At 39.1% G+C, this 23,800-nt stretch overlaps 1 protein-coding gene across 1 annotated transcript; it reads left to right on the top strand.

The window, feature by feature from the left end:
• The first annotated feature begins 1,779 nt into the window (after positions 1-1,779).
• Positions 1,780-3,656, top strand: LOC121981844 (cytochrome P450 93A3-like). The gene has a single exon (XM_042534600.1). It carries the CDS (start codon positions 1,906-1,908, stop codon positions 3,427-3,429), a length of 1,524 nt encoding a protein of 507 aa, XP_042390534.1. The 5' UTR covers positions 1,780-1,905; the 3' UTR covers positions 3,430-3,656.
• The last annotated feature ends 20,144 nt before the right edge of the window (positions 3,657-23,800 follow it).

Below are 23,800 nucleotides of genomic sequence, written 5' to 3'. Positions count from 1 at the left end.
TTTATGAAGGATTTGATAGACCAATCATCATTCGGATATGCTGCATGCATATCACCAATATTTATGGCGCCTGACTCATGTATTTTTGAGGCACGCGATGGAACAACAGTCCTTTACACGTCAACCCTAAAAGCATAGTCTAGGGGAAGACTGAGTCACGACACTGTCTAGTTAATCGGCCTTGGGACTCCTTTTACTGGACTTAAAGGGGAGATTTATAATACGGGGAATATTGGAAGCCTTCACGTAAGCTAGAAAGGTCAATATTCTCGCATAGCTACAGGTCAAAGCTAGGATAGGTCAACTCGATTGATTCCCGATCAAGCTTCTCATGACAAGAGGGTTAGTAAGGTCCGATCGGGACATCTAAGACAACTCCCCCAGTTGGGCTCACCGTTGAGGCAGATAACTTTACTGGGCTCTCCAAAGGTTTCTATCTCTAAGATAGACACTCAGTCAGTCCAGATAAATTAGCCAATCGGTTTATCCTGACCCCAAGGCCTTAGATCCCTCGAGATGGACACTCAGTCAGTCAAGATACATTCAACTGATTGACTTATCTCAACCTTAGGGGCTTAGCTCCCAATACTTGGTGCCCACTTAGTCAGACCAAATGTACCTAGTCGGTCGAGCTCTCTCGACCCTTGGGGCTTTGCTCTCCTCTATTCAAAGATGAACAAATATTCAATGAAATCAGCTAGTTTACAGGTCACCCCCTTTTTTTTTATTATATCCTGACTTTCTCTATCAAAACTTTCATCATTCAACACCTCTTAACTAGGCCAAACCCTGGAGGCCCAACATGTTCTATGTTTCATGGGCTAACATCACAATAAATACTACATGTGGAATGTTAGAGTGCATGGTGTAGTATAATTATACAGATACAAGATATGGAACTGGTAATTGAGAGAGATTGTCTAAAAGGAGTCTTCTCATGTGGGCACATGTATGATTTTTTTTTTTATATCCGCATACTCATTTTTCTATCACTGTTCAACTATTTCATCTTCCTCACTAATTTGAACATCGGATTGACTGCACCGGAATATCCCTCGACCATCCTCTGAACATTCCTTCTCCCTTATTTGTTTGTCTTGTCGGCATTCCCGATTGAATGTCTTATAGTCAACTTAGTAATTAGCTCACTGATCAACATAGTAATCAGGTCACTGATGATTTTTCCATTTTCAAATCAGGATCAATCACTTAGCCTAAATCCTTCGTGGGACCCTACACGTTGGAGGTGACTATGCTCATCCTTAATGCTTCCGCCAACTCGTCCCAGGCCTAACATAAAGAAGGTAAATTATGAATATAACTCTTAGAATAGTGACTAACATATGAAGAAAGTATTTACCTCGACTATATCAATATTTGAATCTAGAATTTTAAATTAACAGTATTTCATATGTTAGTTACTAGACCATCCGAAGAACATCGCCTACACACTCTACTAGAAGGGAGATAGACATTAATTAAAGATTGATAGAGACATTTCGTCTACATAGATATTTACAGATGCGACGATCGAGCGAGTCACTTCCTTCCCTCGCCATCGACACATCTTTCACCTTATCTCTTCTCTTCAGTGTTCCTACCACAGACTTGCACTAATGGCTGCCAATTGCCGACGTTGATATTTCTCACGATTTGCATGAAAAGAGAAGAAACAAAAGAGGATAAAATCCACTTTTAAAAACATAATCGAAGTGATTTGACTATTGTAGAAAAGATAATTACGTTGAACCAGACGAGAGAAGGTTGCAATCTCTAAGGGTCACTGCTCAAAAATAGCTAAGAAGTTTTCATACAAAAACAAAGTTATTTATTAAAATTCCCAAGTCCCAACTCTAATATTTAGCATCACGTATACTACCGATTAAGATTCATTGATCCTTAGAAATGGAAGAAGCAGAGCTCCAGTGCTTCACCGTTCCCATCCTGCTCGTCCTAGTAATTTCATTGCTACTCCTCATCGGCCGGCGCCAGAGGCGAATCCTCCGGCTGCCACCAAGTCCAGTCGGCCTGCCGATAATCGGCCATCTGCATCTCCTTTCTCAGATCCCCCACCAATCCTTCCATACGCTCTCTCAGCGCCACGGCGACCTTCTCCACCTCCGCCTCGGCTCCGTGCCCTGCTTGGTTGCCTCCTCTGCTTCTTCAGCCAGGGAGATATTAAGGACGCAAGAGTTGGCCTTCTCCGACCGCCTTCAGTTCAAGATCGCGAGCTACTTCGCCTACGGCGGCTCCGGGTTCGTCTTCGCGCCTTACGGTCCCTACTGGAGGTTCATGAAGAAGCTTTGTATGTCGGCATTCCTCGGTGGCCGGATGCTTGACCTGTTCCTCCCTATCCGGCGCGATGAGTTGATAGCGCTGGCTCAATCTTTGTACGACAAGTCCAAGGAAGGAAGAACCACCGTCGACGTGAGCGGTGAGCTTTCAAGGTTCGTCAACAATGTGATCTCCCGGATGACGATGAGCCGCCGATCCTCCAAATCTGAGGGAGAGTCAGAGGAGATCAGGAAGATGGTGGATGAGATGATTGATTTGATGGGCAAGTTCAATTTGGCAGATTATATTGGAATCTTCAAATTTTGGGATTTGCAAGGTCTAGATAAGAGGATGGAGGACGTCCGCCGGCAGTTCGATAACATGATGGAGACGATCTTGAAGGAGAAGGAGGCTTCGAAGGGAAAACTAGGAGATGGAATAAAGGATTTTCTGGATATATTGATGGATACCTCAAAGGATTCTTGCGCAGAAGTGAAACTGACAAAGGAGAACATAAAAGCCTTCGTGTTTGATGTCTTCGCCGGTGGAACCAGCTCCTCGGTCACTGCCATGGAATGGGCACTGGCGGAGCTCATCAACCATCCAAACATCCTGCAGAAGGCGCGAGATGAGATCGACATGGTAGTCGGTAAGAAAAGGCTGGTGGCTGAGTCCGACGTGCCCAACCTCCCGTACTTGCAGGCTGTCATCAAAGAATCGCTAAGGCTGCACCCCGTCTTCCCTCTAATCATTCGGAAATCTATCAGGGAGAGCAAGATTAAAGGTTACGACGTTCCGGCAAACACGGCGGTCTTCATCAATACCTGGACCATTGGGAGGGACCCGGCGCAGTGGTCGGAACCACTGGAGTTCCGGCCAGAGAGGTTCACGGAAGAGGGAAGGAAGACGGTGGATTTCAGGGGTCAGCACTTCGAGCTGATACCGTTCGGGAGTGGGCGGAGAGCTTGTCCAGGGTCGTTCCTAGCGCTGCAACTTCTACAATCTGCGCTCGGAATGATGATACAGTGCTTCGATTGGGGGGCGGACGGCGGAGAGACTGTGGACATGGCTGAAGGACTGGGCATGACACTCGCCAGGGGAAGAGCTTTGCTTTGCACGTTGGCGCCGCGCTTAAATCCGTTACCGTTGGAATAAAACTCAGCATTTGCGACATGAACTCGTAATATAGCTTCGACCATCCAAGTGCAGTGCTCATGTGGATGAATAAAAACTTCATATTTGTTAAACAACTATGTGGGTCACACTTACTACATAAATCTTGTTTTAGAATGGGGAAATTTGCCGACATTCAGGCTTAAACAGACAATAGTTTGTTGATAGGTTCGCTAATTATATGATCAAATCTTGATGCGATTGGCTAATATAGTCTGTAGACAAGACACAAGTATCTCTAGTAAACTTCAGTAAATGATAATTGGATATAGGGGAGATCATATTATGCAGTTTTGTCCTTTCTTTTTGATGCGGAGGTCTCTTTGGCCATTTTTGGGTCAATATCTAGGATGATCTATCCGTTGAAGCTAAGACGGGTCAAAGTTAATATGAAGGGTAGTTAACTTAGCTCAAATAAGGTTCAACATGCTCTTCTCTACAGATTAGGTTCGATCAATGAACCAGTCCCAAACATCATCTCATTCTTGGATTCCATATTGGTCTCAGACATCATCTTTATCTCGGATTCCATCTCGATCTCAGGCTTCATCTTGATCTCCGACTTCATCTCAGTCTCGGATTTCATCTTGGCATCAGATTCCATCTCAATCTCGGATTCCATCTCAACATCAGATGTCATATCAGTCTCATACTTCATCTTAGTCTTAGATTCCATCTCGGTGTCAGACTCCATCTCAATCTCGGATTTCATCTGGGCGTCAGATGTCATCTCAGTCTCATATTTCATCTCGGCATCAGGCTCCATCTCAGTCTTAAACTTCACCACGGCATCAGACATCATCTCAGTCTGCGCTATAGCCCCAAGCGACAACTTCATCTTAGCCTCAGCCGCTAGTATCTTCCTTCTCAGGCGAAGCTATATATCATCTTCTTTAAGGTCACTCTGTACTAATATCACTTTCTCCATCATTGAAATAGGTTTTCCTTCTGTATGAACTCACTAGCGGTAACGGCGAATGTTCCCATACCCGTGGCATCCTAGGAATAGCGAGATAATATTCTTAGACGCATGGCATCCTAAGAATGGCTTGGCAGTTACAAGTTTGTCAGGCTCGGTCCCTTAGATGCTAACCTAGCTAACACACGGTGTTGTGTGAGTAGGGGCTACGAATAGCTCTCGGATCTAGTTTCCTCTTTAGCCCCTACGATGATGATATTCTGGCTGATGTGGAAATGCTCTTTGGAGGAGCATATAATCACTCATGAAGAAAAAAACAAGAGGAGGTCACATCCTTCATAGAAACTCTACCAAGATCTATCTCCTTGCTCCTAGCTCACTTTCTATATATCATCTCAAAGAAAACCCTAATTTGAGTGTCGAAGTCACCTCGGGATTCATTCCACGGCCATCCTAACCTTCTTTTGGAAGAGTATCTCATGCATGTCTACCTCCTTCATAAGCAATCTTCAGAGCACACATAGCTCAGCCTGCTTGTTGACTAGTGGTTTGACTATCCATGGTAATTTGATTGGAACAAATTGGCACCATCTGTGAAAAATCTAAGCCAAGACACTACGATGGTTAACACTAGAAGGACGACTGATAACCTTGACTCTGGTAAACAAAGAAGTCATGGTGGTGCTGCAATCATCACCCTAGAAAGTGTTAATAAAATTAATTCTAAGGCACAACAAGGATTTCTATAGCAATATCCTCCCCCCACGACCCCTAGTAGCAGAGGGTCTCCCTCCCTTAGCTGGAACGTTTCTGTAGGTGGGATGGATGCCTCCACCTCTCGTACAAGTCTCAACACCTGCAACCCTAGTCGTGGAGGTGATTCACTCCTTGCTGAAGTTTTCCATAAGTCATAGGCAGAAGAGACGTTGCCTTTCCACCGCAAGGGAAAGACCCTCGCCTCTAATGAAGTAATCACAAAAGGAATACCTTTCTCTAAAGAGATCCTAGAGCAAGAACTTCCTCAAAGTTTTTGACAACTATCACTAATTGAGTACACAGGGTTGTCAGATCCATAAGACCACCTATGCCATTTTGAAAATACTTCTATGCTACAATGGTGCCTAGATGGTTTTAAGAGTTAGAACACTCAGAGGCTAGATGGGGGGCGGTGAATAGTATTAGGATCGATTTGTAGCTAGAGGGGGAGGTAAATAGCTCATCGTACTTCGTTTGCTTGCTTCGTACTGATGTTGTTGCAGCGGAAAATACTCAAGCAAAAAACTTACAATGCTAACACAAGGATTTACTTGGTATCCAACTCAAGAAGATGTGACTAATCCAAGGATCTGGCCCTCACTCACTCATCCGCTATGAAATAACTCATTCTCGGTAACTATCGGAGGTGGAAAAGCCTCGTATAAGCTCACACACAAAGATACACAAGCACTACAACAAAAATGTTAAAAGACAACATCCCAAAGACAACGGTTTTAAGAGAAACCGTTGCGAATTTGATCAAAGACAACGGTTTTTGACAAAACTGTTATCTTTGAACTCCCCATTAAATATAAAAGACAACGGTTTTGTGAAAACTGTTGTCATTGAGCGACTTCTTTTTAAATCAACAACACTTTTTACAATGGTTTTCTAAACCGTTGTCTTTATGCGCATTTTTAGGGGATACGACAATAGTTTAGATAAAACTGTTGTAATTTGACTTTGGTCTTTTTTTCTCCTCGCACGCAGTTTTGCTTTCCCTCCCTGAATATCTTTTCGGCGCTGTGTTTTCCCCTTCGCGTTCTCGAACCCTAGCCATATTTCTTTCCCTCTCCTCATACATTCTCTTCACGCCATCCTATCGACCGACCGTCCGCCTCCGCTGGATCTTCCTCCATGACGCGTGGTGTGCTCTCCTCTCATTTCTTGGTGAGCAGATTTATGAGCTCGACGAGGCCCTTTGACCTTCCACTAATGTTTCTTTCGCTCGCGGAACCTTTTATTCGTTAGCTTGTCTTCTTTGGATCTGTGCTAGAGCCATAGTCAAGGTAGATTAAAATCTATGAACCCTAGTTCATTCATAAATTTTAGCTCAAAAAATGACACATATTTTTGATTCCACTATGCTTGTATTTGCAAGTGCAGCATTCTCTTTTCTTCTTCTTTTTAGTTTTTGATTTATTTCATCATGCCCTTTGCCTGCTCTTTCTTCCTCAATGGGGTGGGAAAATATGAATTTGTATTTTCTGTGTTTTCCTCAAGTTTAATTATTATTTTCATAATCTGAATTAATTGTCATCTTTATTATTTATGCTCATTTAATATTGTTTATATGCTATGTATATAAAGAAGAGAAGAGGGGACACACTAATTGATGCTAAATGAACAAGCAAATACGTACATGCATGGTTGATTTTATAAATTTTTTACAACCCGTTTAAATATTCCTTGCGGTGCTAGTTTGCTAAACTTCATTGTATCCAAAAATATGTCCCAAACTTGTATTTCTGTCCAGTTGATTTATGTTAAGTATTACTCTATTATCTTGAATGTTTTATTATAATATTTGGTACTTGAGATTATGTTTTGAACTTGTTGTATGATGTATAGTTTTTTGAAGGTAGGTTTTGACGCATTTCGGGCTGATAGTTATAAAAAAATGGACAAAGATTGGATGTCAAAGAATAGGTTATCACATGAATATGAGGTTGGGGTAGAGTCTTTCTTGCAATTTGCATTACGAAATGCTACCGATCCAAATGAAATACCTTGCCCATGTTCAAGATGTGGTAATCTATAGAAGAGAAATGTTGACATTATCAGGACATATTTGTGTTATAATGGTATAGATTTAACATACCATAAATGGATTTGGCATGGTGAAAGATCTACCATCAATAACTCAATCAAAGATGAACAGAAATCTTTTGCCGAGGAACCTATTGATATGGTACATGCTGCATTTGATAGTTATGCAGAGAATCCAAACCAATTTCATAAGCTACTTAAAGATGCCGATAAACCTTTATATTCGGGGTGTACCAAATTTATAAAGTTATCTGCACTTGTGAAATTGTATAACTTGAAGGCAAAATATAGTTGGAGTATTAAAAGTTTCATTGACTAACTTTGTTTGGAGAAATGCTTCCTAATGATAATGAATTGCCTTCATCATTGTATGATGCAAAGAAAAACTTATGTTCTTTAAGAATGAATTATGTGAAAATTCATGCTTTCCCTAATGATTGTATCTTATACTAGAAGGAGTACGAGAATTTGACTAATTGTCCTATTTGTGGGACATCAAGGTGGAAGTTGGGTAAAAAAGCTAAGATAAATGGAGTTCCTGCAAAGGTCCTTTGGTACTTCCCTCCTATTCCAAGATTTCAAAGATTGTTTCGGAATAAAGAGATATGTAAGGAGTTAACTTGGCATGCTGATAAAAGAGTACTTGATGGATACTTGCATCATCCGGCTGATGCATCCGCTTGGAAAGTAGTGGATCATAAGTGGCCAGATTTTGCTGCTGAACCCAGAAATATTAGATTGGCCTTATCAGGAGACGGGATCAATCCCCATAGTTTCATGAGTTCTGCATATAGTTGTTGGCCTGTTGTGATGATCACTTACAACCTTCCTCCATGGTTGTGTATGAAGAGAAAATTTATGATGCTTACTTTGTTCATTTCAGGTCCCAAACAACCGGGAAATGATATTGACATTTACTTAGAACCTTTGATCAATGACTTGAAAAGATTATGGGATATAGGTGTTGATGCATATGATACACGTCGAGAAGAAAATTTCTTGCTTAAGGTTGTCTTACTATGGACAATCAATGATTTTCCTGCATATGGGAACATGTCAGGTTGTGTTGTGAAAGGATATTGCGCATGTTCTATTTATGGCGAAGAAACATATTCGACAAGGTTGAAGCATAGTAAAAAAATGAGTTATACAGGCCATAAAAGATTTCTTTCTACAAATCATCCTTATCGAAGGCAAAAAAAAAAAAGCATTTAATGGGAACCCAGAGCTTAACTCTGCACCAAACCAAATAACTGGGCATGAAATTTTGGATCGAGTTGAAAGAATTAATTATCATTAAGGAAAAGTGAATGGGAAGTTTCAGTTAAAGCAAGGCAAAGCAGCATCATGTTGGAAAAAGAAATCTATATTTTTTGAACTTGATTATTGGAAACATCTACATGTTCGACATGTTCTTGATGTGATGCACATTGAAAAAAAAGTGTGTGAAAGTTTGATCAGTACTTTGCTTGACATTCCTGGAAAATTAAAGGATGGAGTAGCTGCAAGACTAGACCTTATGGAGATGAAATTGAGGATTGATTTGGCACCGAAAATGGGGGAGAAGAGAACCTTTTTGCCAGCGGCTTGTTATACACTAAGTAAGGATGAGAAAAGAAAACTTTGCAATTCTTTGTTTGGAATAAAGGTCCCCACAGGATATTCATCCAATGTTAAAAATCTGGTGTCAATGAAAGACTTGAAACTTATTGGCCTTAAGTCACACAACTATGACACTTTGATGCAACAATTACTTCCTGTCGCCATCTGTGGTGTCTTGCCTAAACATGTTAGAGATACTATCACTCGGTTTTGTGGATTCTTCAACGTGCTATGTAATAAAGTGATAGATGTCTTGAAGTTGAAAGATTTGCAAAGAGAGATTGTGGCAGTGTTGTGCTTGCTTGAAAAATATTTCCCCCCATCTTTTTTTGATATAATGATTCATTTAACCGTTCATCTTGTACGGGAGATCAAACTGTGTGGACCGGTTTGGTATAAGCAAATGTACCCATTTGAAAGATTCATGAAGATATTGAAAGGGTATGTGTGAAATCACAATCATCCTAAAGGGTGTATAGCCGAATGTTATATTACTGAAGAGGCTGTGGAATTTTGCTCAGATTACATGTCTAGTGTGCATACAATTGGAATCCCATCAAGGCATCGGCAAGTACAACTTACTAGACCTCTATCTATCTTAGTAATACACTCAACTTGTCATGATGAGTTGCATCAAGCACATCATTATGTCTTGGAAAATGATGTTGATGTTGATCCTTATATCGAGTAATTCTCTTACTTATTAATATTTTATTGTAGTATTCTTACATTCTACTAATTAACCTATTAGTTTTCTATTAGTTAACTTATCTGTAACCATTTCATTAGGGAGCACATGGAATTTTTGAACTCAAGCTTTCCTTATAAAGCCAAGTCCAAAAAGTGGCTACAAGATGAGCATAATCGGACGTTTATTGGATAGTTACGTGATCATGTGAGAGCAGTTGGCAATTCCACCTGTCAAATATCAGAAAGATTGAAGTGGATAATGCGCGGACCTAGCAATCAAGTGTTGAAGTACTCTAGTTATTTGATTGATGGAGCTACTTATCATACAAAAGAGCGCGATGATACACGAGCTATTCAAAACTCTGGAGTAAGCTTAGTTGAAAAGACAATGTAAGTTACTAGTGCAAAGGACAAAAATTCAATTGTGTCGGACATGACTTTCTATGGAGTTATTCAAGAAATTTGGGAACTCGATTATCACAATTTTCAAGTTCTGATGTTTAAATGTAATTGGATTGAGAATAATAGCGGTATTAAAGTTGATGAACTTGGTTTCACATTGGTAAACCTCAACAGAATTGGATTTAAATTTGACTCTTTTATCTTAGGGAGTCAAGCAAAGTAGATATTCTACATTGAAGATCCTCAAGATCTTGCATGGCATGTTGTACTTGCCACTCCTACTAGGGATTACATGGAATACATAGATGGTGATGAGTTGGAAAATGCTACAATCCACTATCAAAGTTCTACAAGAGGGTTTATCAATGGAATTAATGGACGTTGACGACATAGATGAAAATGAACCATCATGTGTTCATGAAGACTGTGATGGGACATGGATTGACAATAATTAAGTGTAATATGTTGTTTAATCGGTGTGTAAATTTTATTTACTGATCTATTTTGTTATCATATTTTTTCTTATTGTAATATAAATGTCGTTTGTCTCCATTCTTGCTTTATTTTTTTTTTGTAATTCAAATGCCTAACAGGCTGCTGCCTTTTGCAGGAAATGACACTCATGCAAAAATATTACTGAGGATTGAGAAGGTTAAAGAAAGTACTTCAAATTATACCACTAACAATAGTTGCGATGGTCAAACAGCAATAGAATCTACAGAAACAGAGTCAACAAGAACATCTAGGGGGCGTACACGTATGGATAGGCTTGTTAGGATAAGGGTCCAAGGAATTAAAAAGCATGTTAGCTTCAACAAAATTGAACAGCCAGTTGGAGAATTTGCGGGTGAAATGCAAAGCTACATTGGTGTTCTTGTTCGAGAAAAGATCTCAATAAGTTACAAATCATGGAAGCAGGTGCCAAATGATGCTAAAGAGTTAACATGGGAATCTATGAATGTAAGTTAGAATGCTTTGAGAACTTAAATTAGTTGTCGAATGGTTATGCTATATTTAACGTGTTTGTTAATTTTTGTATGTGTTTTTATAGATGACGTACAATATTGACCCAAGTTGGAGGAAAGGATGTTTAAATTCAGCAAATAATAAATGGCATCAATATAAAGCTTTTCTCACTCAAAAGTTTATTTTCAGCAAGCTAGATAAACCTGATGAGTTGAAAGATCCACCGATTGGCTATGGTATTTCACAAGATGATTGGAGTTCCTTTGTAATAACTCGCATGTCTGCCGACTTCAGGGTAAGATTCAAAATTTGATTTTAATTTTTAGAAGATAGTCACAATGATCCTTAACTAATGTTCTACAATAGGATCTTTATTTCACATAGTCTGATTAAAGTTTTTCTCTACAACACAGAGAATTTGTATTAAAGTTTGCATATATATATAATTGATTTTAATTTTTAACTAGAGAGTAAGTGATGAACAAAAGAATAGAAGAAGGCAGAACGTATACCCTCATCGGCTGTCCCATAAAGGATATGCACGTTTCGCTGACCAAATTGTATGTATGTTGAAGCTGGTGGTTTAATATTGAATTTGATTTTGTAGGAATAGTGCATGATTCATTTTTTTTTGTAGGCATCTGATTTATGTGATGATGATGAGATAAATCGAGCTATTATTTGGAAGAGAGGACGGGCCAATAAGGAGGGTGAATTTGAAGGCGATGATCTCAAAATGATAGCAAAAAAGATTGTATGTGATACATGAAAGAATAACTATTTTTATTGACTAATTTTGTTGTTAGTAACTATTTTGTTTGTTTGGGCATTTCAGGATGATTACGTGCAACAAAAAAGAGAGGGGAAGCTGCAGTTTGAAGGGGCTAGGAAAGATATTCTCACAAATACACTAGATTCTGAAGAACATGCTGGGCGTGTGAGAGGTATTGGAGGTCATATCACTCCAATTCTCTATTTTAATGTTGGCAAAATATGGAATAGTCATCAAAAGGAGTTGTTAGAGGCAAAGAAGCTAATCTCAGAACAAAGTGCATGCATAGTAGAACAAGATGCACGCATATAGAAACTTGAAGAAATGTTCAAAAAGGGTGCATGTGACTTCGAGTTTGAGGAGAAAGGTAGTTGCTCGGTAAAGTTGCCTACCACGAGTGAGGATAAGATCAAACCAGAGAAGAGCATCCCGGTTGTGGATGATGACATGTAAGTTTTAAGCAAGACTGAGTTTTTGCAGGTATATATATATATATTATATATATATATATATATATATATATATTTATTTATTTATTTATTTATTTATTTAATTGTGGATACTTATTATTATTGCAATAATGAGTGCATCAATTTATGACATGATTGATTTGTTGGATCGAGACCGCGCTAGAGGGGGGGGGGTGAATAGCGCTCGTGGCTATTTCGTTCGATTCGTAAAACTATCGGAGTAAAATACGCAGCGGAAAATGTAAATAAACACAAACACAGAGACACGGTCGTTTACTTCGTTCGGAGCCTAAGGCGACTCCTACTCGAAGGCCCGCGATCCTTGATCGCTTCCGGTGGGCAACAACTATAAGCTCGATAAAAGATTACAAGTTGAAGTACAATAAACGACAGTAAATAATTATACCAACGACAAAGAAATGAAGATTCGGAGCTCCTGGTCGTCGGGCACAAGTAGCAGCACTTCGGAACGTCGTTTGGAGCAGCACGTAGCACTTGAATCACTTAAGACTTGATATTCTGAAGTGCTGGTCAAAACCCCCTTATAAAGGGTGTTCAAGGCGCCTTGAAGGTTGTTCAAGGCACCTCCATGCTGCCGATTCTTCAACACGGATCAAACTTGATCTGGTCGAACTTCATCTGCTTAAGGCGCCTCAAACCCTGCTCAAGGCGCCTTCCAAGGCGCCTTAAACCCCCTTCAAGGCGCCTCCATTGAAGCTTCGCAGCCAGGTCAGCTTTTGCACCCGAGGCGCCTCCAAGCTCCATGGAGGCGCCTCGGACACTGTTCATCCGAGGTTAACCTTTGCACTTTGGTCCCTGCAAGATACATTAATCCCAAATATACCCTGCAGCACAAAGTTAGCACATAACGCATAATAGAAGTGATATTGATAGTCTCCGGACTATCAAGGGGACTGGGTTTCCTACCGGAAACCCTAGGTCGACCCGACGCCTATTGTTTACGAGGAACGCGTCCTCACCTACTCCACTCGGGAGATTTACTTGATGCGATCCTCCAGATCGACCGGACTTTGCTCGACACTCGATGCTTCCGGAACTGCTGGACATCCGCTTCCGGCTAGTCCAGACTTTCACACGGTTCGCACCAGGACTTTCCACTTAGGGTTACCACCCCTAGGACTTTTGCTGAAGCTATCTACCCCAAGACTTTCCATAGGGTTACCACCCCTATGACCTAGGGTTACCACCCCTAGGGTTTTCCCTTTGCCAGCTAGGACTTTCCTGACATTCTCAAGTAGACTTGTTAGATTACAAAACATCTTAACTTTGAATTCTTTGCCGTTATCAAAACACGAGTTCGATCGTCGGATGCTTCCCGCACCAACAATCTCCCCCTTTTTGATTATGGCAACACAAATTCGAAGTTAAGTAAACAAGCGAATAGATAGTCATTTTAAACACATGCAAAATTTGCTAAGTATTGATGAATAAGGTAACTAAAGTAAATTTTGCCCTATATACTCCCCCTTAACTTTGGCTCCCCCTTAACTTTTGCTCCCCCTTAATTTTTAACTTGAATTTTATGTTTACATTTTTGCTACTCTCCCCCTTTGCCATAACTCAAAAAATGGGCAATGCATGAAGAGTTGTACATGATTAAGGTTAGCAATATTCAACAAAGTTTGGAAGTTAAGGTCAATTGGAATTTAAGTTTTTAGGACAAGATTATTCATTTAAGTTCAGTTGGTCCTTAAGTCCAAGCACAAGTCATGTTTATATATTTAGGTATCAGAGCCATAGAGAACAAAACATTCTTGAAAAAAGAAATCGAGTATCTTTTGCCAACTGTCTAACCTTTAGTTACTTGCTGATTGTCTATAGGACAATAGCTTTTACTAGGTTAGTCAAGTTAAGTTATTTAGGTCCAGATAGACTTGACTAGAGCTGGGGAACTTTAACTTGATTAATGTTTATTGCATATTTAACGCCCAGACTCATATTGATGTACAGATATAAGCATTCTTGAGTCCAGGCTATACCCTATGCATCTCACGTCATTCTATGTTTTTCAATCACAATCAAGGTAAACCTAGGTGTTTTGTGAGATGCTCTGACTTAATTCTAGGGGAACATGACATCTAGGGGGAAAGGTTAGGCTAATTCCAGAAAGTTTTTAAAAATCTAACAAAATTGGAGTTTTGAAAACTGTTTTTCCTAGATTTAAAAAACAATCAAACCTATGCTCATAACACATAAAACTGAGTAATAACATGTCTAATCAGTTTAAAACATCTAAGATATACATCAAAAGCTGAGTAAGAGAAATATCCCAGATGTCAATAATATGTCAAGGCAGGTGAACAGATAAAATCAAGCAGGTGGATCGTCGGCTGGAGGATCGGCTAGGTGCTGCTCAGGTGGTGGCTGAGGATGTCCCTGACGCCGAAGCTCGCCTCGAAGAGATGCGAATCCAGCAGCTATCTCAGATCGCATAGTCCGAAGAAAACGATGCGTCTGTGTGGACTGGATCTCAAGTCGAGTGAGTCTATCCTCGACAGAGAGTGGTGTTGAAGATGACGACCCAGCTGAAGAGGAAGGTCCGACAGAGGTGGAAGGATCTGCGAAGAAGTCCTCTGCCAGAAAATCTGGCCACTCCTCATCTGCATCAGGTGCGTCCTCGGCCTCTGGAGCACCAGGGGCAGCAGCTGGTGGTGGTCGGCCCTTCCAGGCCAGAATCCCCTCGGCAGTGATCTCTGCCCCTGCTAATCTAAGGCTACGCTGACCGACCTCATCATAGAGGGTAAGTGGGATGAGAACTCCTCTAGTAATGTCTATCCTAGAGCTGGAGAATATCTGGGTCAGGATATGACAATAAGGCATATGAATTACTCCAGATGTGACTGTGTTAGATGCAAGGATAATATTATGAAACATATGGAGGGCTATGTCTATATCCAGGTGCTGGGTGAGGGCGTACAAGAAGAATGAGTGGGACGGTCGCATCGTCGAGACATCCCGAGTTGATAAGGGTAGAATACAGGCTGTCAGGACTCTGTACATAGCATAATCCTGAACTCGAAGAAGAGTGGATCTGAACTCAGTCAGGCCTAAGGGTCTCTCCTCCCCATAGAAATGCATGTAAATGTCATCTAATGTAATGTGGGAATAGGGGGCACCAAAAGGTAGGGACCTACTCGGATAACATAAAAATGTACACTCAGACTCCCTAATCTCTAGGCTGGTGCGAAGTAGTGATGGAGTGAACTGAATGTCAGTACCTCCTACCCTGGTGGTATAAGTTCTATCATCAACCTTTTCAAGGTTGTGATAGAACTGGGCACATAGGTCTTGATTGACAGTCGTGGTGCAATCAACCAATTTATCTAAATGATAATGGTTTATCATTTGGATAGTGGGTTGACAATTTTGTGACAAAAACTCCCTACCAATATATCTAGGTTTGATGGACTCAAAGGTAAACCTAGAGAAATCTATCCTATGCTGTTCCGAGGGGAATCTCGGATCCGTGGAAGGGGCCCTTGCTGGTGTGGTATCCACAATACGACGCTTCCTATTATGTAAGAAAAATTGCAAAACTAGCAAAAAATGGGATTTAAGCACTTAAAGAAGGGTTTAGATTGTACCTAGGAGGCATAGCTTTGATTAAAGGGAAGGAAATAGGTAGAAGGCGCCTTGGTTGGGAAGAAACCGAAGAGATCGGTGGCTTGCGGCGAGACACGAACAGAAGCAACAATGCTTCTGTTCGTGACAAAAGAGAGATTTTAAGGCGCCTCCAGATCCCTTTAGGGCGCCTTTGGAGGCGCCTTAAGGGCTTCTTAAGGCGCCTTAAGTGAGCGGCGGGAAATTTCCCGCCGCTGCTTGAGGGCGCCTCCTCTTAGATGGAGGCACCTTCGGATGCTACGTGTCCCCTTTTTTTTTTTTTTTTTAATTTTAAATAATTTTGAAATTAATATTGAAAAGATTTTTAAATAATTTTGAAATTAATTTTGAAAGAGTTTTTTAAATAATTTTGAAGTTAATTTTGAAAAGATTTAAATAATTTTGAAATTAATTTTTGAAAAGTTTTTAAAGTAATTTTGAAATTAATTTTGAAAAGGATTAAAGTAATTTTGAAATTAATTTTGAAAAGGATTTTTAAAGTAATTTTGAAATTAATTTTGAAAAGATTTTTAAATAATTTTGAAAAGATTTTTAAAGTAATTTTGAAATTAATTTTGAAATTAATTTTGAAAAAGATTTTTAAATAATTTTGAAATTAATTTTGAAAAGGATTTTTAAAGTAATTTTGAAAAGATTTTTAAATAATTTTGAAAATAATTTTGAAAAGATTTTTAAAGTAATTTTGAAATTAATTTTGAAAAAGATTTTTAAATAATTTTGAAAATAATTTTGAAAAGATTTTTTAAGTAATTTTGAAAAGGATTTTTAAAGTAATTTTGAAATTAATTTTGAAAAAGATTTTTAAATAATTTTGAAATTAATTTTGAAAAGGATTTTTAAAGTAATTTTGAAATTAATTTTGAAAAGATTTTTAAATAATTTTGAAAAGATTTTTAAATAATTTTGAAATTAATTTTGAAAAGATTTTTAAATAATTTTATTTCTTAGTCATCTCACCCGATCTAAGTTGTCAATCAGGGAATCCTATAATTGATGTGAGATGATTTATTGTTGAATTCAAGGGTCTGGTTTAACTTTGTGTTAGATTCAGGTTTAGCTTTAGGTTCAACAAGTAAGCATTCTTTAGATAAACTTCTGGGCTATGGTGAGTCACAAGGAACTCATTAAAGTAACCATGCCTTCGAGGTTTCCCAAATAGTCCTACCCACTGAACTTAGTACGAAACCTTGGTCTAACTAGTTAGGATCCATTTAAGGGTAGCTTCGATCAGTTCCACTTGGCCAAATGCACCAGGTCGAAGCCATATCTTCCTAGTCATGCGATGCCCAAGTTTCCCTAACGTACTATCATCCAAAAACTTCACCAGTACTGTGGTTCAAGTTAAACTTATCCCGTTTTTAATCTAATCTTAATTGCCCTGCCGGGTAATCTATTCTTGTTTTACCCATTCCGGGTAAATTAGGTTCAGTTATCCTGTCGGGTAGTTCAGTTGGAGGTGCCAGCTAGTTTGGATTTCAACTTGTTGAATTTTGAATTTTAATTTTAATTTTAGATTTTTAATTTAATTTCGAATTTTGAATTTTGAATTTGATTTTTAATTTTTGATTTTTAATTTAATTTCGAATTTTGAATTTTGAATTTGATTTTTAATTTTCGATTTTTAATTTAATTTCGAATTTTGAATTTTGATCGTTTTCATTTTAGCTTTCCCTGGATCACGGCCTCGATATGGTCTGTCGAGGTAGTATATTTGATCCTTCGGAACCCAGTATTGGCCAAGTCCAATTTGATTGATCAATTTGGACTTGGGGACCCATGCTTGGACTGATTTACTACTTTGTTTGTTTATTAAGGATAAATAGGATTTATATTTCTTTTTACTTTTATATCCTAGTCCAGTTCTATTGTAGACGGCTCTTTGTGTTCCAAGAATTAGATCCAAATTCTTGGATCCCAGAGAGAACTTTTCTAAAGTAATTTTTAAATCATTTAACTGATTTTTCAGATTTGAATTTTCTTTCTCAAGTTGTTGTACTTGAGTTGAATCTTCAGTTAAAGATTTTGAGTTAGTTACTCCTTTAAGAATGATTATTTCTTTTAAAAGTGACTTAATTTTCAAATTTGACTTGGCTAATTTGCGAAGTAAATAATTGACTAAATTATTAAGCCTAGGAATACTTACAGCGGAGTCTGGCCCTTCGGAAACGGATGCGGATCCGTGGCTTTGCTCGGAGTCGGCTTCTGACTCGCTGATCTGGTCCCGGGCCATCAATGCGAGTAGACTCGTTTGGTCGAGTTCGTCGTCTTCGTCCTCCGAAGAGGATTCGTCCCAGGTTGCCTTTAGGACTTTCCTTCTTCTTTGCTTCTTGGCTTCCTTTTGATTTGGGCAGTTGGCTTTTATATGCCCCTTTTGGTTGCACCCGTAGCAAGTGACTTCGAACTTTGTCTTTGAGTTCTGTTGAGCCTCCTTGGATTGAACTGCCTTCTTCAGATCTTTCTTGTTGAAGCCCTTCTTCTTCTTGTAGAGTTTCTTTACAAGATTCACAAATTCGCTGGCCAGTTCATCTTCTGAATCTTCTGAATCGGGTTCGTCTTCTGATTCCGATTCAACTTTTCGTCGTCCTCTTGATTCCCGTGTTCGACTCGTTCCTGCAACCAAAGCAATCCCTTTCTCGGATGGCTGTGCATTAGTTTGTTCATGGAGTTCAAACTCACTAAATAATTCGTCTAATTTTAAGGAGGACAAATCCTTAGAGACTTTATAGGCATCTACCATTGATGCCCATAGTGTACTCCTAGGGAATGAGTTAAGGGCATACCTTATTATGTCTCTGTTTTCTACCTTTTGCCCGATTCCATGTAGAGAATTCAGGATATCTTGAATTCGGGCGTGCAAAGAGCTTGCCGTCTCGCCTTCCTGCATTTTCAAATTGTACAGTTTATTTAGTAACAAATCATGCTTACTTACCTTGGTTTCCGAGGTGCCTTCGTAAAGTTCGATCAGTTTCTCCCGTAGTTCCTTTGCAGAGGAGAATGAACCGACTCTGTTGAGCTCTTCTTTGGTAAGACCGCATTGGATGGTGCAGGTGGCTTTTGCGTCGGCTTCCACCTTTTTGATAAATGCTGGCTCCCAATTTTCACAGGATGTGGGCTTACCGTCGGTACCAGTTGGCAGTTCCAGTCCTGTTTTGACGATCATCCAGGTGTCGAACTGGATCTTCAGATATATCTCCATTCGCCCCTTCCAATATCCGAAGTCTTCTCCGGAAAATAGTGGGGGACGAACGGTGCTATATCCTTCTTGTTGGGCCATTCAGATCTAAAAGAACAAACACAACAAGATCTATTCCAAGACTGAGTCTTGGATTAGTAGTGTGGGAAGAGAAAAAAGAATAACAGGCTCAAGTGGTATTGACCAACTTTGAGCAGAAAATCGATTCGTGAAAAGAAATTAGAATATAGCTATGAGGCTAAATTCTAATCGACTCCGAACAAAACCACAAAAAAAATTGTCTCGAATAGTGGTTGCACTGATTCAAGACGACCCCGCTCTGATACCAATTGTTGGATCGAGACCGCGCTAGAGGGGGGGTGAATAGCGCTCGTGGCTATTTCGTTCGATTCGTAAAACTATCGGAGTAAAATACGCAGCGGAAAATGTAAATAAACACAAACACAGAGACACGGTCGTTTACTTCGTTCGGAGCCTAAGGCGACTCCTACTCGAAGGCCCGCGATCCTTGATCGCTTCCGGTGGGCAACAACTATAAGCTCGATAAAAGATTACAAGTTGAAGTACAATAAACGACAGTAAATAATTATACCAACGACAAAGAAATGAAGATTCGGAGCTCCTGGTCGTCGGGCACAAGTAGCAGCACTTCGGAACATCGTTTGGAGCAGCACGTAGCACTTGAATCACTTAAGACTTGATATTCTAAAGTGCTGGTCAAAACCCCCTTATAAAGGGTGTTCAAGGCGCCTTGAAGGTTGTTCAAGGCGCCTCCATGCTGTCGATTCTTCCGCACGGATCAAACTTGATCTGGTCGAACTTCATCTGCTTAAGGCGCCTCAAACCCTGCTCAAGGCGCCTTCCAAGGCGCCTTAAACCCCCTTCAAGGCGCCTCCATTGAAGCTTCGCAGCCAGGTCAGCTTTTGCACCCGAGGCGCCTCCAAGCTCCATGGAGGCGCCTCGGACACTGTTCATCCGAGGTTAACCTTTGCACTTTGGTCCCTGCAAGATACATTAATCCCAAATATACCCTGCAGCACAAAGTTAGCACATAACGCATAATAGAAGTGATATTGATAGTGTCCGGACTATCCGAGCCTGACTTCGGGTTTCCTACCGGAAACCCTAGGTCGACCCGACGTCTACTGTTCCCTCTACGGGGAACGCGTCTTCACCTACTCCACTCAGGAGATTTACCTGTTGCTAGTGCGATCCTCCAGATCGACTGGACTTTTGCTCAGCACTCGATGCTTCCGGACTTTCTGCTGGACATCCGCTTCCCGGCTAGTCCAGACTTTCACCTGGTTCGCGACACCAGGACTTTCCACCTAGGGTTACCACCCCCTAGGACTTTTGCCTGAAGCTATCTACCTGCCAAGACTTTCCGCATAGGGTTACCACCCCCTATGACCTAAGGTTACCACCCCGTAGGGTTTTCCCTTTTGCCTAACCGCAGCTAGGACTTTCCTGACATTCTCAAGTAGACTTGTTAGATTACAAAACATCTTAACTTTGAATTCTTTGCCGTTATCAAAACACGAGTTCGATCGTCGGATGCTTCCCGCACCAACATGATTGTCTTCTAGGGTATGCCAGTTGCACTATCACTGGAATCGAAGTCCAATGTTATGGCCTATGGTACGGTTGTTCATGTCAATGGGGATGGAAAATTACTTCATGGTGTCCCGTTACCCATGAATTGCATGCGCGTCTCGATTGATGAGGCTGTGGAGAATTCAGCAAGGTTGCCCTTTCCCATTCCAAATGAATGTGATACTATTGGTGACGATATAGGGACCCATGTTACTTGGCCTGCACGTTGGGTAGTGATGAAAAATGAGATAAATTTCCTACTCATTCGGGCACCACACTGCCCACACACTATTAAATCTTCATTGGGATTATTTGTGGACTTGTTTCAGCAAGCACAAATTTCCAGCTTCTAATTTGTTTAGTGTTTGTTTTATGAGTAGGTGCGTTTAAGTTTATGTAAGGTCATTATCATTATTAGCACAAAAGAAGCCTCATTTCTTTATATTCTCTACCTTTTTGTTCTTGTACTTTCACTTCCATATCACACCACTTTTGACATTTCATTAACTAGTGCAGATCAGCTTAGAAGCTCCTGACTAATTATATAAAGCTTATTTGATGACTATGGATTTAGTTAGTGAGCTTTCTGCAACTATCGACTAGTGGGCTTATCTTTAACTATTTTTCTGATTACTTGCATTGAATCTTAGATCAGTTGAGATGGTAAGGACATAAGAGAGATTTAGAAAAGATTATTCACAGGATTAGCTTTGTAATTTGCAATCAATGTTTCGAAAACTCAACAGTTGATTGAATCGGTAAAAGTGTAATGGGTAATTGGCTTAACTAGTTGAATTAGTTTATTTATAAAATCTATTACCGAATGGTATTCAAGCACTTCAATAGGCAAGTGATATCATAATTTTTCTGTCATAATGAGATACACGAAATAGTCTTTGCCTTTTGAAGTGGACAATTGTGATGCGGGATCATAGAAAAAAAAGAACCTATGTCATTATATGAACCCTTTTTTAATTTATGATTAACATCTTATTTTAGTTTGTAGGCATTTATTTGTTCTAGTGATTTTATCATGCTGAACTCTTCTAAACTGCATTTTTTATCAATACTTTTGTACTTCATGTTCTAATGTTTTAACTTAAAGAGCTAGCACACACATGTAATCTGTACTCTGAGATAGAACTTTCCACTAAGATGCTGAACATAAGAGATAGAACTTTCCACTAACATGTTTATATTTACAATTTGTAGAGGCCTCAAAGGAAGAAAAGTGTCATGGCAAGAAGTAATCATGTCTTGTCATCAAATGTCCCACGGTCATTACATTTATTGTAATGTTACTCTAAGCTTGTTTTGGACAGCCCGGAAAGAAATATATCAATTATTTTTTTATCATGATTTCTTTGACAATGAGTATGAACTGCTTGTGAACATTGAAGACTGTTAGAGTGTATACTAAAAGTCAAACTTTTGTCGACATTTATTTTTGAAATAAAGAATCATTTTTGGTCAAAAATATCTACATTTATGTTAAGTGTAGTTGTTCAATTAATTTATATCGTAGATAATATGGTGTGTGGTGTCACACACAGAAGATCATGTTATCAGTTATTTATAAATTATAAACAGTTGCTCACGACTAAGATGGAAAGGAACAAACCGTTGGAATAGTCATAGTGTAATTAGGTATTAGTTTATCTTGACTAATAAATTACACTAATACACTCTAAGTGTATTGAGTAGGACCATTTAAGGTAAGTTCTTTTTATACTAACTTAATAAAAGAACTAGACCTTAGTTATTATGGAAGTGTGTGTTCTTAATCCTAATATAATAACAAGCACATATATTTAGTATTTATTCCTTTGACTTATCAGTGGGTGAGATTTAGCTCGATAAATCAATAAGCCCGATAAGTTGGGAAATGATATTACTTATAGTGAGTGTTGTTGATTATAGAAGGAAACTGTGTCCTAATAATCTAAGTTGAGAATGCCCCCAAGAGGAGCTCATAAGGATTGTCATGTTAAACCCTGCAAGTGGACTTAGTCCGACATGACGATGAGGTTGAGTGGTACTACTCTTGGACTAAGATATTAATTAAGTGAGTTGTCAGTAACTCATTTAATTAGTGGACATTCAACATCTTAAACACAGAGAGACTAACACACTCATAATAAGAAGGAGCCCAAAACGTAATTTGGGATTGGTGTGGTAGTTCAATAATAATTCTTTAGTGATAAGAATTATTATTGATGAAATTAAGTTGAGTGTTCGGGGCGAACACGGGAAGCTTAATTTCATCGGGAGACCAAAACCAATTCCTCCTCTCGGTTCCTATCGTAGCCTCTTGTATATAGAGATTTATACCAACCACATACCCACTCCTTACCCAACCCAAGGGGGCCGACCAAGGTAGCTTGGAACCCAAGCTAGGGCCGACCAAGACCAAGTAGGTGGCCGGCCAATGCTTGGAGTCCAAGCATGATGTGGCCGGCCACATCACAATAAAAGGATTTTTATTTTAAATTTTTTCTTATGTGAATTTCATGGTTTTAAAAGAGAGTTTAAAATTTAAATCTTTCCTTTTATAGCTTTCTACAAAAGATTAAGAAAAGATTAGATATCTTTCCTTATTTGTAGATTAAAAGGAAGATTTTAATTTTGATAAAACTTTCTTTTTTTGTAACTATATTCATGATTTAAAAAGAGAGTTTTAAAATTAAATATTTCTTTTTATAAGTTTCTACAAAATATTAAGAAAAGATTTGATATCTTTCCTTATTTGTAGATTAAAAGTAGATTTTAATATTAAAGAAAACTTTCCTTTTTAGAAATCAACCACATGTTTAAAAGAAATATTTTAATTTATAAAAATTTCCTTTTATAACCAGCCATGAAGGGAAAAATTGTTAGAAAAATTTTAATTTTAAAATTTCCGGAAACAAATAAGGAAGTTTTAATTTGTGTTTAAAACTTGCCTAAATTGGAACTCTTAAGGTAGCCGGCCATGTTAATAATGAAAAGGAAATTGATTTTTAATTAAATAAATTTTCCTTTTCATGGCAAAGGAATTAAGGAAGTTTTTATTTAAATTTCCTTATTTGCCAAGACCAAAGATTATAAAAGACGGGGTAGAGGTGCCTTCATGGGTGACAACTCTATTCTATTTTTCCTCCCTCTCTTCCTTGGTTGTGGCCGGCCCTAGAGTTTCCTATTCCCTCCTCTTCTCTTCTTCTTTAGTGGTCGGATCATCTTTCTCTTGGAGCTCTTGTTGGTGGCCAGTTCTAGCTAGGAGAAGAAGGAGAGAAAGGAGGCTTTGTTTCTTGCATCCCTTA

This window comes from Zingiber officinale, chromosome 1B, assembly GCF_018446385.1.
Source record: "Zingiber officinale cultivar Zhangliang chromosome 1B, Zo_v1.1, whole genome shotgun sequence".
NCBI classification, from domain to species: domain Eukaryota; kingdom Viridiplantae; phylum Streptophyta; class Magnoliopsida; order Zingiberales; family Zingiberaceae; genus Zingiber; species Zingiber officinale.
Note: the sequence above shows the minus strand (reverse complement) of the source record. Positions and strands in the feature narration are given on the sequence as shown.